The 13,599-nt window shown below is 40.8% G+C and overlaps 1 protein-coding gene across 1 annotated transcript; it reads left to right on the forward strand.

Annotated features, from left to right (window-relative positions):
• Positions 1–1,052: 1,052 nt before the first annotated feature.
• jazf1b (JAZF zinc finger 1b) lies at positions 1,053–13,540 on the forward strand. Its single transcript, XM_070835934.1, has 5 exons — positions 1,053–1,168; positions 10,430–10,502; positions 11,192–11,388; positions 12,463–12,632; positions 13,206–13,540. Exons 1-5 carry the CDS (start codon positions 1,054–1,056, stop codon positions 13,380–13,382), a joined length of 732 nt encoding a protein of 243 aa, XP_070692035.1. The 5' UTR covers position 1,053; the 3' UTR covers positions 13,383–13,540.
• Positions 13,541–13,599: the final 59 nt, after the last annotated feature.

The following is a 13,599-nucleotide window of genomic DNA, read 5'->3' on the forward strand; positions in this document are numbered from 1 at the left end:
TTATAGTTAAATGAAAACACACCTCACCAGGACATAAAATGAACCATGAAAGGCAAAAGAAGAAATAAAATAAGACTCAGCAGACAGTTTGTAGTGATGTTTCCAATTAGATACTGATCGTCCTGCTCTCTCCTTCATCCTGACATCTGTACACAAACTGACCAGATTGATGACATTTACAGAAACAACTTCCACTCAAAGTTTTTTTTAAATAAAATTTCAAAACAACTATTTTAGAGTTTCATAAGTTTTGTCAATGGAAAATTGTGCATTTGCTGAAATTTAAAGGAATAATCTATTTCATCATTAACATGAATCATAATGTAATTATATAAATTACATAGTTTCTGTCCATTCATTAGTCTAATAAATTGGAAGAGAATTATGCCCTGAAAGACGATATAATCACTTAACTTGTATAAAATAGGTTAACATGTTAAGTGATTTAAACAATATTAAACTTTTAATCATCATATTCTATAAACTGTGTCAATAAAGCAGTTAAACAGGCGTCTACAGGGCATTTAGAGTATTATACTACAGTAGTGGTGATATTTAAAAAGTTAAAAAGTGATGAAAAGGTTAATTGATTTGTTGATGAATGTTCTATTTTAATGATCGAATTCATTAAATCAACTTGAAAATGAATGTGATGATTAAATAATTATAATCAACATAAGGTAAAGATATTTGTTTGTTTTTTGCTTTTATGGCAAGATGCATATCAATCTAGATCTACGATCTGTCTAAATATATTCACTTTCTTTAAAAACAGTTTAGCTTTTGGAATGAAGGCCAACTCGCCTTACTTCCTGTCTCTCTCTCTTTCTCTCTCTCTCTGTCTCTCTCTCTCTCACTCACTCCCTCTCTCTCTCCCTCCCTCTCTCTATCTCCCTCTCTCTCCAGATGGTTTGACGCAGCTCTGAGAAGTCACCGCACCGCCCCTGCCGCACCGCCCCTGCCGCACCAGCTGTTCCCACCGCTGTCCGCCTGCTGTTTCCCCGCCGCTCTCCGCCGCCACCGCCTGCCCTCATTTCCAATGCAGCAGCGACCATGACAGGCATCGCCGCTGCCTCTTTCTTTTCCAACGCTTGCAGGTTTGGGGGCTGCGGACTTCACTTCGACTCTCTGGCCGAGCTCATCGTGCACATCGAGGACAACCACATCGGTAAGAGCCGTTAGGCAACGAGCGCCGCAGCTAGCAGTGGCCGAGGTTTGCAGCTAGCAGGAGTGGCTAAGTTAGCGAGCTAGCGACTTACTTCCTGCGTCCTGACAACCCTGTTGCTAGGTGTGGTGGGCTGTCGGTGTCTGAGTGTAGGTGTTACTGCTCCCGCTGTCCACCTGCAGGCCCGTACCAACGCTGTGTCACGGATTAGGCGGCTGCAGACGCGGTCACAGCCTCTTTACCGGCCGTCGGCTCGCTCCTGCAACATTATTGCAGCGCGAGGCCCGCGCGCAGAGCTGCCTCGGAGGCGCCGTGAGTGAAGTTGCAGCCTGCAGGAGCCAGTGATGATACACTGATGCATGATCAGCCTCTGTGACTACAGAGTTTAGATACAATGCTCACCTGAAGGAAGGATGTCTCTGTGCATCACTTCAACAGCCCTCTAGTAATGATGCACTGTGTTGTGGGCTATTTCACCGTATGTTTGCATATAAGTACTAGATTTCTTGGTTCTGATGGGGTAGTTTTTAGAGATGCACAAAGTACCCAACTGTATCTACCAACACTATATCTGCCTTTATCACATTTTCATTATCATTAAGTCACTACCAGCTTCAGTATATCATAAGTGTAAAAAGTTTTTATGATAGTTATTATGATAATTAATGATAAAACATGGACTTCCATGCAACACACATTTTAAACTGGCTGCTTAAGAAAAGTTAGACATGCAGTGGAATATCCTTATTATATATATATATGAATAAATATCCACATATTATCACACACACACACACACACACACACAACAGGCACTCTTTAGTAAGGCAGGTGAAAATACTAATGCTAATAATAAAGGAGCAGATAAACCATCCTCTATAAGCACAGACCCCCGCTGAAAAAGAAAACTAAGGCACTCCAACTTCAGATGAAAAACAGATATTGTGAGTTTATTCGTCGAGCATGGACAATCACACAGACCAGGCAAGACTTCCTGGATTCTGCTCTTTACATATCCACGTATTTCATATCATTTTAACCATATTCTGTGTCTATCAGCCTATGTAGGTGGAAAAATATCAGATACTGCATAATATAATGACTCAGTGACACTAGTGTTAAAGGCCAAGCATTGCTGTACTCAAATCGCTCTTGAGAAGGCAAGTCATGTCATCATAATGCAACCTCCTGAAAACAACATTTTATAATCAGTTATTCATTATTGTGAAAAGCAGTTGTCATCATGTGATTTTAAAGGATACAGGTCCCTCCAAGCATCTGAAAAAGTAAAAAGTACTCTAAGCAGTCCCTTAGAGACTGTGTTGCTCAGCATGGTGATTTATAGATCTGGACTTCATGACCACATCTATTTACATTTAGCTGTAGGTAATTCATATCCAGTCCCACATGAGTGCTGGTCTACAGTTCACCTGCACCAGATCATAGCATGATTTACTCTGCACACACTAATCAGCAGCTCACCACAACCAACAGCGCCACCTTTAGGTCATATGGGGCAAGACAATAACACGAACTCCCTATAAGGATGCTGTTATGGATCAAGCTAGGAAAACATTTATTTACCACAGCTACTGTATCATCATTGTTTCTGACTTCTTTTTACATCACAGTCTTGTTTTTTAGTTAAGTAATGTAATATTTATTGTACAGAAAAAAATCACTCAAGTTATATTCAATTTAGCTGTGAAGCAATTTATATTGGTCAAAGACACCTCGGTGTACAAGTGAAAAGTTATGTTTTTATTTACTCTAGTAATGTAAAAATAAAAACATTGTACTGAGTGAATTTCTGTCCAGAATCGATTGACTTTATTATTAAATACATAATAAAAATCAAAGCATGTCTGTTTTGGCCCTCCACACTACATTATATTGCCATTTCTTTTTTCATAGAAGTGCATAAAATTGTGTCCAGTCAGGAATCTAGAGTTATTAAGTTTTATCTTAGATGCATTTTAGTGATACAATATATTACTAAGAATGTAACGTTTTTGCCAAGTGCTAAAGCATTTTTGTCTTTTCTGTCATCTAGAACGTGAATTCCCCTCCTCACAGTTTTACAATCTTTTAGTTCTTGCATCTGTTTCTCAATCTAATATTTCAGACACTTATTATTGAAGCTGACAAGGCCCAGCTGTCTCTGTTGTTCTTGTTTGTTGCTTGACTGGCTTTAATATCCTCTGCTCTCTGATTGTGTGCTGTGCATGTGTCCGAGGTGTTAGCCTTAGAAAAAAATGCTTCCAAATGACTTATTGGGGAATAATGAGGCAATTAGTTGGCTCAGAATGGAAAAACTTTGCTGCCCCCCTCCTTTGTCCGCTGGCCTGTGCCCACTCTGAGAAGTGCGAAATCTTGCGCGTTGTGCCAAGTGCCTGTGAAGCATAATTACAGAGAGAGTGCTTGATTTGGCCTGTCTTCCTCCTCATCTGGTGGCCTGCTGCTTAAAGCACATTCTCCTTTATAATTAGGCGCCTGGAAAACAAGCACACATTCTTGTTCCCAATTTTCCAGCCGGCCTGCTGGTCAGGTCTGTGACCGAGGGGTGGCGCTGCTCTGCTGCTGGTTGAGGGAGCTTTCTTGAGATGCCTGATCTGCACAGTAAAAACGTATGGTGGATATTACAGGCCAGAACTTACTTCCTCAACTCATTTAACGACATAGTGTATTGAGTCATACAGTAACCAGCTCAAAGGACCAGTAAATGAAATGTACTTTTATAAAGGAGAAGTGTCAATCAAAGGAATACTCTGTATGCTTGAATAAATCAGAATCCTTCCTGAGTAGTTCTGCACACTCACTGTATTTGACAGAGATTATTTCTGTAACTTTTGTTTAAGAGGCTTTTTTTAATGTAAGAAATATAGTTAGTTAGTATAGTAGATGATATACAGATTAAATGCTCTATTAAGGTACACATGAACACTTGCAGCAATGTGGAAAGGCTTAGACAAAAAAACTTTAATTTGAATGTCATAAAAGAATATATATATATATTATATAAAATTTAAATACCGAATTATTTCTCATCCACATCAATTATGACAAAACCACTCATAAAACTCAACATGGTTCTTGCTATTGTTTGTCCACCATCGTGACGGCAGATGCACGCTCATAATATGAACACTGGGTGGTCCACTTAGACCTTTGTGAGCAAACTCAGCTCACTTTAAGAGAGCAGATGCTAATGAGCCCTAGAAAACACCAGCAAGACCAGAGAAAAGTTTTAACGCTGAGCTTAAGTCATGTTAAGCTTGAAAGCTCTCCTCAGTGGTCTGGCATTCTTGTGCGACATGAAAAAACTGCACGCTTTAAGCCACTGAAATGTTTACTTTGTCACTGAGCGACCAGGCCACTGGAGACCAGAGGCAAATAAGGACCATGTTATTTAGACCTGTGAGTGAATGTACTGCAGGAGCCTGGCACACTGATGGCCTCAAGTGTCCAGGCTTGGTAACAATGCGTCTGTTTGTTGCCAATTCTCACTGGAAGCTCATTTAGTAGATTTTGGTATGCACCCCCCCAAATCTGCGCGGAAGTAATAAATTTGGGAAGCAGTAACTAGTTCCCTGATCTGTGCACCTGGTGGGCCTAATTACATTTCCCCATCCCCCGACACCACTGCTCCTGTTCCTGTGCGCTGGCTGCAGCATGAGGGGCTCCTGTACTTGATAAAACGTTCCTCACAGGAGATAATGCACTGCCTGTGTTGACATTACACAACACGGGCGTGTGGCTTGAAGAGAAAAAGTGATATTTTTAATGAAATTTGTTGATTTTCTTTTATTTTGTTCAGTGCTTCAGGAGATAATGTGAAGCATGAGATATCGTCCCATGTCAAAAGCTGCAGATATGAGGGTTCCTCCTTTGCTACGCTTACATAAATTTAACTGCAAAAGCTAAATTGAACCTAAAATGTTGCATTTATTGGTTACTGTTTATGTTTTCTTTTGCAGATGACATTAACTCCTCGTTTAAGAGCCTAATGACCTTTGTAAGTGTGGTTGTGAGAGCTGTCAACTCTCTCTGTCAACTTAGCTACTATGAATTTAAACAAAAGTGTTTGGATCATTTGGTTTTACCAGTTTTCTAACATAAACACAGTCAAATTCATAGAGGTCAAGGTGATTAATTGGATATCAGTCTTAAAATTACTGGCATTTGTGTTGCATTTGTGTGCAACAATTTGTCAATTAATCAATTATTTGATTGACAGAAAATTAATCTGCAAATATCTTGACTATGGATTACATGGCAGTAATTTTCAAGTTAAAATGCCAAACATTCACTAATTCCAGCACTTCAATTGTAATCAATTTGCTGCTTCATATCATTGTAAACTGAATATCTTTGAGCTTTGGACTGCTGGTCAGACAAAACAAGTCATCTTGGGATCTGAGAAACAAAAACTTTGTACATTTTGTACATTAAAAAGTTAGATTAAACATTAAATAGTTGCAACCTGAACAACAAAAATCCAGGTACCATAAGGGCCTATATGTACTTTCCAGTGAATGTGTGTCTGTAGCTTCTATGACTTAGTGCATGTGTATATGTTTAAATTACTGTCCGTGCGAAACGTATTTATAATAGATCATTTTAACCTCCCTATGTTTTTGTCAGTAACCCGCAAAGACAGCGTACACATGGAGCTTGACTCCATTTCATTTCCTCCTCAGAGGTCACATCATAATGAATTACCTGTGCCACCACTCCTGGTAATGTCCCCCGCTGCTCAGAGCCGCCATAAACATGTCACCATAATGCTCACCACTCCGCTCTACCCCACAGTGCATTTGGCCATGAGGGTGGATGGGAGAGCCAGACACTGGAAATGAGGGAGCTATGCGTCTGGTGTGTGCGTGTGTGCGTCTGGTGTGTGTGTGTGTGTGTGTGTGTGTGTGTGTGTGTGTGTGTGTGTGTGTGTGTGTGAGTGAGAGGGTCGTGAAGGGCGTTATGTGAGGGCAGCAGGCGTCACTTCCCCAGTTGCCTTAGGAAGGTTTGTTGTGTGATCGTCCCTCGGTTTCCTGTTGCGGGCCGTCACAGGGGCCCTAATGAGAACATGTTATTGCATCATGTTTTCTGCACTCATACATTACAGCCACTGACTGATCAGTGTACACTCCCATACACATACTTTACACATACACACTCACTAATGCAAAACTGGATGGAAACAAGATGAATTTCTCAGGCTCTGCACAGCTTCACTAAATGTTTTTTTTTTTCTACTTTTTTAACCCAACATTTATTTTGAAAAAATCCGATCTGCAGCAAATCAGCAGCTTTTGTTACATTTTATCCAGATTTTTCTCTTTGCTTTGCCTAGAGAGAACTCTGTTTGCACTGCAGTGTTTTTAGAAAAATGGAAAGCTTGCATGGAACATATTTGATTCCAGAGTTCAACTTTAAAATTTTCCCATTAAAATAAAAGAATATAGAGCCTTATTATACATTAAATGTTTGAAACTAGATCTGCTTGTGTACCTTTCTCGTCTTTATCCCACACCTGAGTTGTCACCTTGTACATAAACACTCACTTGGGCTTATAGGAACTGATTGTTTGCCTCTGGAACTAGTAATGGTGAATAAATACCCTTTTTTGTTTCCCATAAATACTTCGAGTAGTCGGCCACCGAGGTGGACCACCTGAGTAGTTTGATTAGAGGGGTTCCCATCTCTACTTGAGGCGCCTTCGTCCTGGTCCTTGACTGCTGGTGGCCCCCAAAAGAATAGCAGAGGCTGCGGGGAGTTGGCCCCTGCAGACCCCCCTCTCCCCAGTCCCCACCTGAGGTGTGTGTGATTTACAGTGTGTGGGAACAGATTGATCCACTGCTGTTTGAGCGGTCCATGAGCAGGCAGCCATTCCACTGCTTCAGGCTCATTAGGGAACTTAGGAAGGATTTCTTGTGCACTCACACACACACACATACCAACACACAGTGCTCAGAATAGTCTCTGCTCTGCCTCTGGCTTTTGGCAGGGGAATAGTGCCGTTATGAACATGTCTTTCCTACTCTGTATTTCCATGACTTTGGCTGGAGAGTAGAGAAGGGTGTGCTGTCCTTCTCACTGGGGATAAGTCCACCGTTAATGAAACACTTGCTTACGGCTTAGGCCTGGGAGAGCCCTCCTGAGCCCTAGGCGCTGAGGTTTTAGCTGTTCTTAAGGCTTACCTGCCAGTATCATAAAATTCTGCCACTATTTCATCGTCAAGCAAGCGGCTTGGCCTTAACCACTGAGTGGTTGGTGTCCCGTGTCTATCATCACACTTGACTGCTTTTCAGTAAGAGTGACATTGGTTTGTTGACTTAGATTTCTGTCAGACCTCTAAAATGTGTGCTTTCTCGTGTATACTCAAATGTGGTTTGGGGTGAGTTTTACTGTTCAGCATCACCTCTCACCTTCCTCATGACAGAATTAAGCCAGAAGTTTAAATTGTTAAAATAGAGAGCGCCATCTGTGCTGTGTGCTGCCTTTTTAGATGGTGGTGTGTCCGTACTTTCAATTTATACATCTTACATCTTAAAACAGTTTCAAGAGCTCATTTTGTGTGATAACCAGATGAGAAATTAACGATAGTGACTAAATTGTAAGTATTAGAACTACAAATAAGACAAGCTATAAAACAAACAAGCAAAAATCCAATCCAGTCCATTTAGTCATTTATGCCTTAATTGTGCCTGGGCTTTTAAATTCTCCGAAATTGCTGCCAGAGCTTGATTGGAATAAAACTTTTTTGGATACCTTATTTTAAATCATATAAATCTTTATACTAAATCCTTGTTTTTCCCATTTAACAATGCATACAAACTTGTTTCCTGTTTTTGTTCAGTAAGTTTCTGATTAAGTCAGCAAAACCAGGCATTTAATGCCAATTTTTGATACTTGGCAGTAGAGCTGCAATGATGAATCAATTAGCCGTCAACTATTATATTAATCGCCAACTATTTCAGTAAGCGATTCATTGGTTTGAGTAATTTTGGACAAAACAAGACATTTGATGACATCCTCATGTGGTTTCAACATTTTTCAGCATTTTCTGACATTTTATAGACCAAACAACTAAATGAATAATTGAGAAAATAATCTACAGATTAATCTGCAATGAAAATAATCATTAGCTGAAGCCTGACGTGACAGTTATTGATAAGTGATAGCACAAGTGCATTTTGGCTGGTACTCATAAGGTGTTGACCCAGCTCTTGTCTTGTCTTATCCGTAGTCATCTAATGGTAAAACCCATATCAGAGAGCACCTCCTGAATCTAAACATCTTTTCTTTGGCACAACGTCTTTCTGTCCAGCAGAAACTTAATGGAAATCTGTTTTAGGTGTTTTGTTCCATACAAACAAACAAACAGGAGTAATAGGCCATGCAAATTTAGCTTGGGGAGGTAATTATTGCGTATGACTCAGGGTTTTATTACAGCCTGACAAAGGTGTTGCTTACCCCTTTAACTAGGAAAACTTTAATTACATTATTTCCACATGTTTTGTATCATTGCTATAGTTATTTTTAAATTATATCAACTAGGACTGGGCCGTTTTTGTTTTCTTCTTCTTTTTTTGCTTACTAAGTATACAGATTCTATTGTAGTCATCGCGCCTTACAAAAGCACAATTTAATGTTACAAATAGCCTTAGGTGTAAGTGCTGTGTGTAAATGAGCTTGTGGATGGAAACAAGCGATAGTTTTAACCACATGGGGGTAGCAGTCTTTCACAGCTCTGTCAGAGGCAGACAGGGAGGCTCAGCTGGTAAGTGGCAGACACTGTGGTTTTATGGGGCATCTCTCTTCTCCCACATGGATGGCAGTGGGAAGAGTGTTTGAAGTCAGGCCTGCTTCACCTCAGGGTGTGGAGATTGGCTATTGTTGTACATTTAGCACCGCTGAGCAAGATGAATGTCTGGAACACAGCATGGGAAAACGCAGTATGTGTCGAGTGTGGTCATGTATGAGCAATGTGGTGTCTGCAGAGCAGCTTTTCAAAATGTGCCAGGGAAGTTAAGAAGAGAAGGCTCTTGACATGTTACATTTTCCTTGTATGTTTTAAATGAAAGTAAGTAGCAGAATATGGCTTATTTCTTTTTGCCAGCAGGACTAATTGTGCAATAAAGAGCAGAGAGGGTGATGAATTCAGCAGATAGAAAAAAGTGTATATATGTAGGTTTAAGTCGAGAAACCAGTCAACCACCAATCAGCTTGAAAACCATGGAGCTTCTCCACCAAACTAAACTGTGACTTTAGTCTAGACAGTGGTACATGACATCATGTTGAAACTAATTGTACTGCACATTGTGCAATATCCTGCATTTTGATTATTTTCACTAAATAGTTTTTGTTAGCCTTTATTCGTTGAGCGAGCTGAGCATGCATGCCTCACATGCATGCACACACATTCATACCTGGGACTCACCCAGTTCAACCTGCTACTGTTCGCCACTGAGTGCACTGCTCAGGGGTACACAGATGTGAGCATTTTAAGGCAGCAGAGAGCAAAAGTTCAGTCACAAGAGCACATCTCTCATCTTGTCAACATTTAAGATGCAGCCACAGTTTCATTTTGGTACTAATTCAATTTTTGCAGATGTACGATAACAGACGCCTAATGGGGATCCACCATAAAGAGTATAAACATGAAAAGTAGCCCCTGGTAGTAAAAGGTAAATAATGTATTAGTAGGTAGAGTGCAGTAGTAGAGATTACCAAATTACCGATGATATTTTGGTACTGTATCATATTTTGGTAATCTAATGCAAGATGTCCGACTAGAGTCTTGCTTGTGTGTACTTGCTGTAAATCCACCTGAAAAGTTGCACCATTTATGCTTCTATTGTGTAAAATGGACGACTTACTTTACCTCCTGAGCCACAGCCAAACCCAAACGTTTAAAATTTCCCACTTTGCCTGGGAAGTGCAAGGGAAAAACACCATTGGACACCACGGGATTCATTAGCCACCAGTGGTGCTTCCAACTTGGCCAGGCACTTCACTGAAAACAATTGGGAGGGTCTGCGGGTGGGAAGCCAGTGAGGGATCCTTGTCATTGCACCAGTAACTCCTGTTTGGTCTGAATGCTTGTTGGAGAGGGGCTCGGTCTGGGAAGGATAAGGATAGGGATGGTGTAAGCGTCATTCCAGTGAAGCAAAGTCTAGCTGTCTAGACCAAATGTGGCCAGTTATACTAAAACAATATGTGCCTGATTCTTCTCTCTGCTGTCTGTCCGTCTCACATGCTCAGACACAGACCCCCGTCTTCTGGAGAAGCAGGAGCAGCAGCAGCCCACATATGTCGCCCTCAGCTACATCAACAGGTAAAGAAAAGTAACCATAATCGTGAAAGAAAACTGCTGAGTAATTATAAATAAGTCTTCTTTACAAAATCTGGCATAATTATGATTATATAATTAATGATATGAATGTTGGGCCCCAAAAACATTTATCTGCAGAAGTCCTCTACATCCCCTATTATTACTACTGTGTCCAAAATGTTTGTTCCTACGAGGTTCCACCAGCAATTTCAAATGCCATCTGGAGGTTAGCTTAGATGAATTGCTTTAGGATTTGGTAGTTGGTTGTCTTTTATTGCTCTAGGTTCATCCCAGTTGCCTTTGATTTGGTGCATGAATAACGTTTTAGTGGCAGCAAGCCAGTGCACAAGAAGGTCTGCCGCTGTCTCCTGCCTTCACAGACACATCTTGATGTGGTTATCCAGTAATTTGTTAATTCCACTTTAGCTTTAACAATGTCTACGTTAACATTTCATTTTTATGATAAACATTTACCAAAGACTTTACTATCCATCATAAACCCTGCTTTTTTTTATGGGAATAGAGCCAATGATATTTTTTCCTAACATGTGTTCTACAGTAGCAAAACTTTAATAGCAGAACTTCCGTAACATCAGGAAGTCCCCCAGTAACTAATCGCACATCAAATGAGATGATCCTCTATTCATGAAAAAGATCGCACACCCTGACCTCGCTTAACCCCACAATGCCAGGTTCATGACAGACGCTGCACGGCGTGAACACGACACCCTGAAGAGGAAGGTGCAGCCCAAGTTGTCTCTGTCTCTGACGGGCAGTCTGTCTCGCAGCAGCGTTTCCACTCCACCTCGCCACACCAGTGGAAACCTCACCCCTCCGGTCACCCCGCCCATCACCCCTTCCTCTTCCTTTCGCAGCAGCACGCCTACAGGTACATAACCATCCTTCACACTCTGCCCTCTCCAGATAGATCTCCAGTACTTAGTGACTGCTGACAATCAAATACATGTTATCTATTTCAGAATCAGAATCAGAATTACTTTAATAATCCCTAGGGGGAAATTGCTTTTTGTTACACACAGCTCCAAAAGAATAAGAATAAACTTCAAACACGAAAGTAATAATAATGATAATAATAATACCACTACCACCAACAATAGCATATAACAACATGTACACTCAGAGTGAGGAGCTGTATTATATAATAACAATAATAATAATAATATAAATAATACCACTACTACTAACAATAATATATAACAACATGTACACTCAGAGTGAGCATTTTCAAGTAGTAATGGCTTTAATGGCTATTAAAACTGAAATTGATGACTGATATGTTGTGCATCTCTGTTTGCTATTCATGTTTCAGGGTCTGTTTCAAGTTTCAAGTCTGGCACCATATGAACTAATTATTCAGTTGGTAAATCCTTTTGGCATTAGTAGGAGAGCTTATGAGACATATTTTACAATAAAGCTCACATTCAAGCTACAGAGAGCGAGGGGCAGCTGAAAAAGCCCATCTGTTTTGTTAACTCATCACAGTGTCTATTACATAACAGGAAATTTTTTTTCTTTATAATGCCTTCCCATGTACTCATGCTTGTTTTCTAAGTATGCAGTCCTTAATGTTCTGTCTTGTTTTAGTTCTTGTGGTTTTGTAGCATGGTATAACATCTTTGATTAATCAATAAAACAATTGGAGGTCATTGACCCCAAGACCTCAATAAAATGCAAAAATTCTTTCCCACGATTGGCATATTTCTGTCTTTCCGAGAACTTGGGCACTGTAACACACAAAGTAGAGATTATGGGAATGCTGCCCCAAAGCACATGTTGAGAATGGTCCGCATTTGTCAGCCTGAAGGCTCGAAGGCCAAGATTTCATCAGAGATTAGTCATGAAGAGTGCAATGTCCTGGAGAATGGCCTGTATGACCGCATGTCTGGTTGTGAGGCCCTGAGTCTATCAATGTTCCCCTTTCTGTCTTTCCCCCCTCCCACAGGTAGCGAGTGCGATGAGGAGGACGTAGACTTTGAGGAGTCTGACAGTGACGAGTCATGGACCACAGAGAGCGCCATCAGCTCTGAGTCTATCCTCAGTTCTATGTGCATGAACGGAGGAGACGAGAAGCCTTTTGCTTGTCCAGTGCCAGGCTGTAAAAAGAGATACAAGGTAGGTTTCACTCTGCATCTCTTCTCAAATAACATAATAAACATAAAGAAACGCAGTGAAATAATTTTACCAAATAAAAACCTGACATAATTGCGTTGCACAAAATCTGATATGTGTGATTTTATTTGCCCAAAGAAATGAGAATGTAAACTCAAAATGGATTCCCAGCTCCTGACAATGGAAAGTCAGTCCTTAATTGAGCATTACAACATGTCAACATGGATGCATACATCTAGTCCACTTCAGTGATGTGGAGTTTTACAGGATTTTCCATTCACATCTGGTGTTTGTGGTTTCGGATAAATTATGTGCAGCTTGAGAAAATTGCATTGCTGACGTGAGTGACAGGGTTATGGGCAATGACTTAGTCTGAGGCAGCAGGCAGCGTTAGGCCTTTGTTTCAGGGCTAAACGAGATAGATTTGTAACAAGAACACCTTTAAGTTCACCTCTCTATAGCCTGATGTCAACAGTCAAGCTCTTTCTTTTATATACAGTCAAGATAGTTGTAGGACCCTCAGCCAGAGTGATGATTTAGTGCCATATTCTTCATTCTTCTTCTGCTTCTTTACAGAATGTGAACGGGATCAAGTATCATGCCAAGAACGGCCATCGAACCCAGATAAGGGTTCGCAAACCCTTCAAGTGCCGGTGTGGGAAGAGCTACAAAACGTCTCAGGGTCTCCGCCACCACACCATCAACTTCCACCCACCCATCTCTACCGACATCATCCATAAGATGCAGCAGTAGAGACCGAGCAGGCGACCAGCACTCACCTTCAGGCCACCTCCCAACCATCTGAACACCACCATCACCAGCAATGGCTGTTTCTCATCCCACCCCGTTCCTCTCATATGTAACCCCCTTCTCTTTCTCCCTCTCCTATCCCACTTTGTTATGACACTATTTTTAATTGCATGACATAAATGTATTACTATCCATTCTTGATTTTTATTCAGAATGTTGA

Source organism: Pempheris klunzingeri, chromosome 8, assembly GCF_042242105.1.
Source record: "Pempheris klunzingeri isolate RE-2024b chromosome 8, fPemKlu1.hap1, whole genome shotgun sequence".
Classification (NCBI taxonomy): Eukaryota; Metazoa; Chordata; class Actinopteri; order Acropomatiformes; family Pempheridae; genus Pempheris; species Pempheris klunzingeri.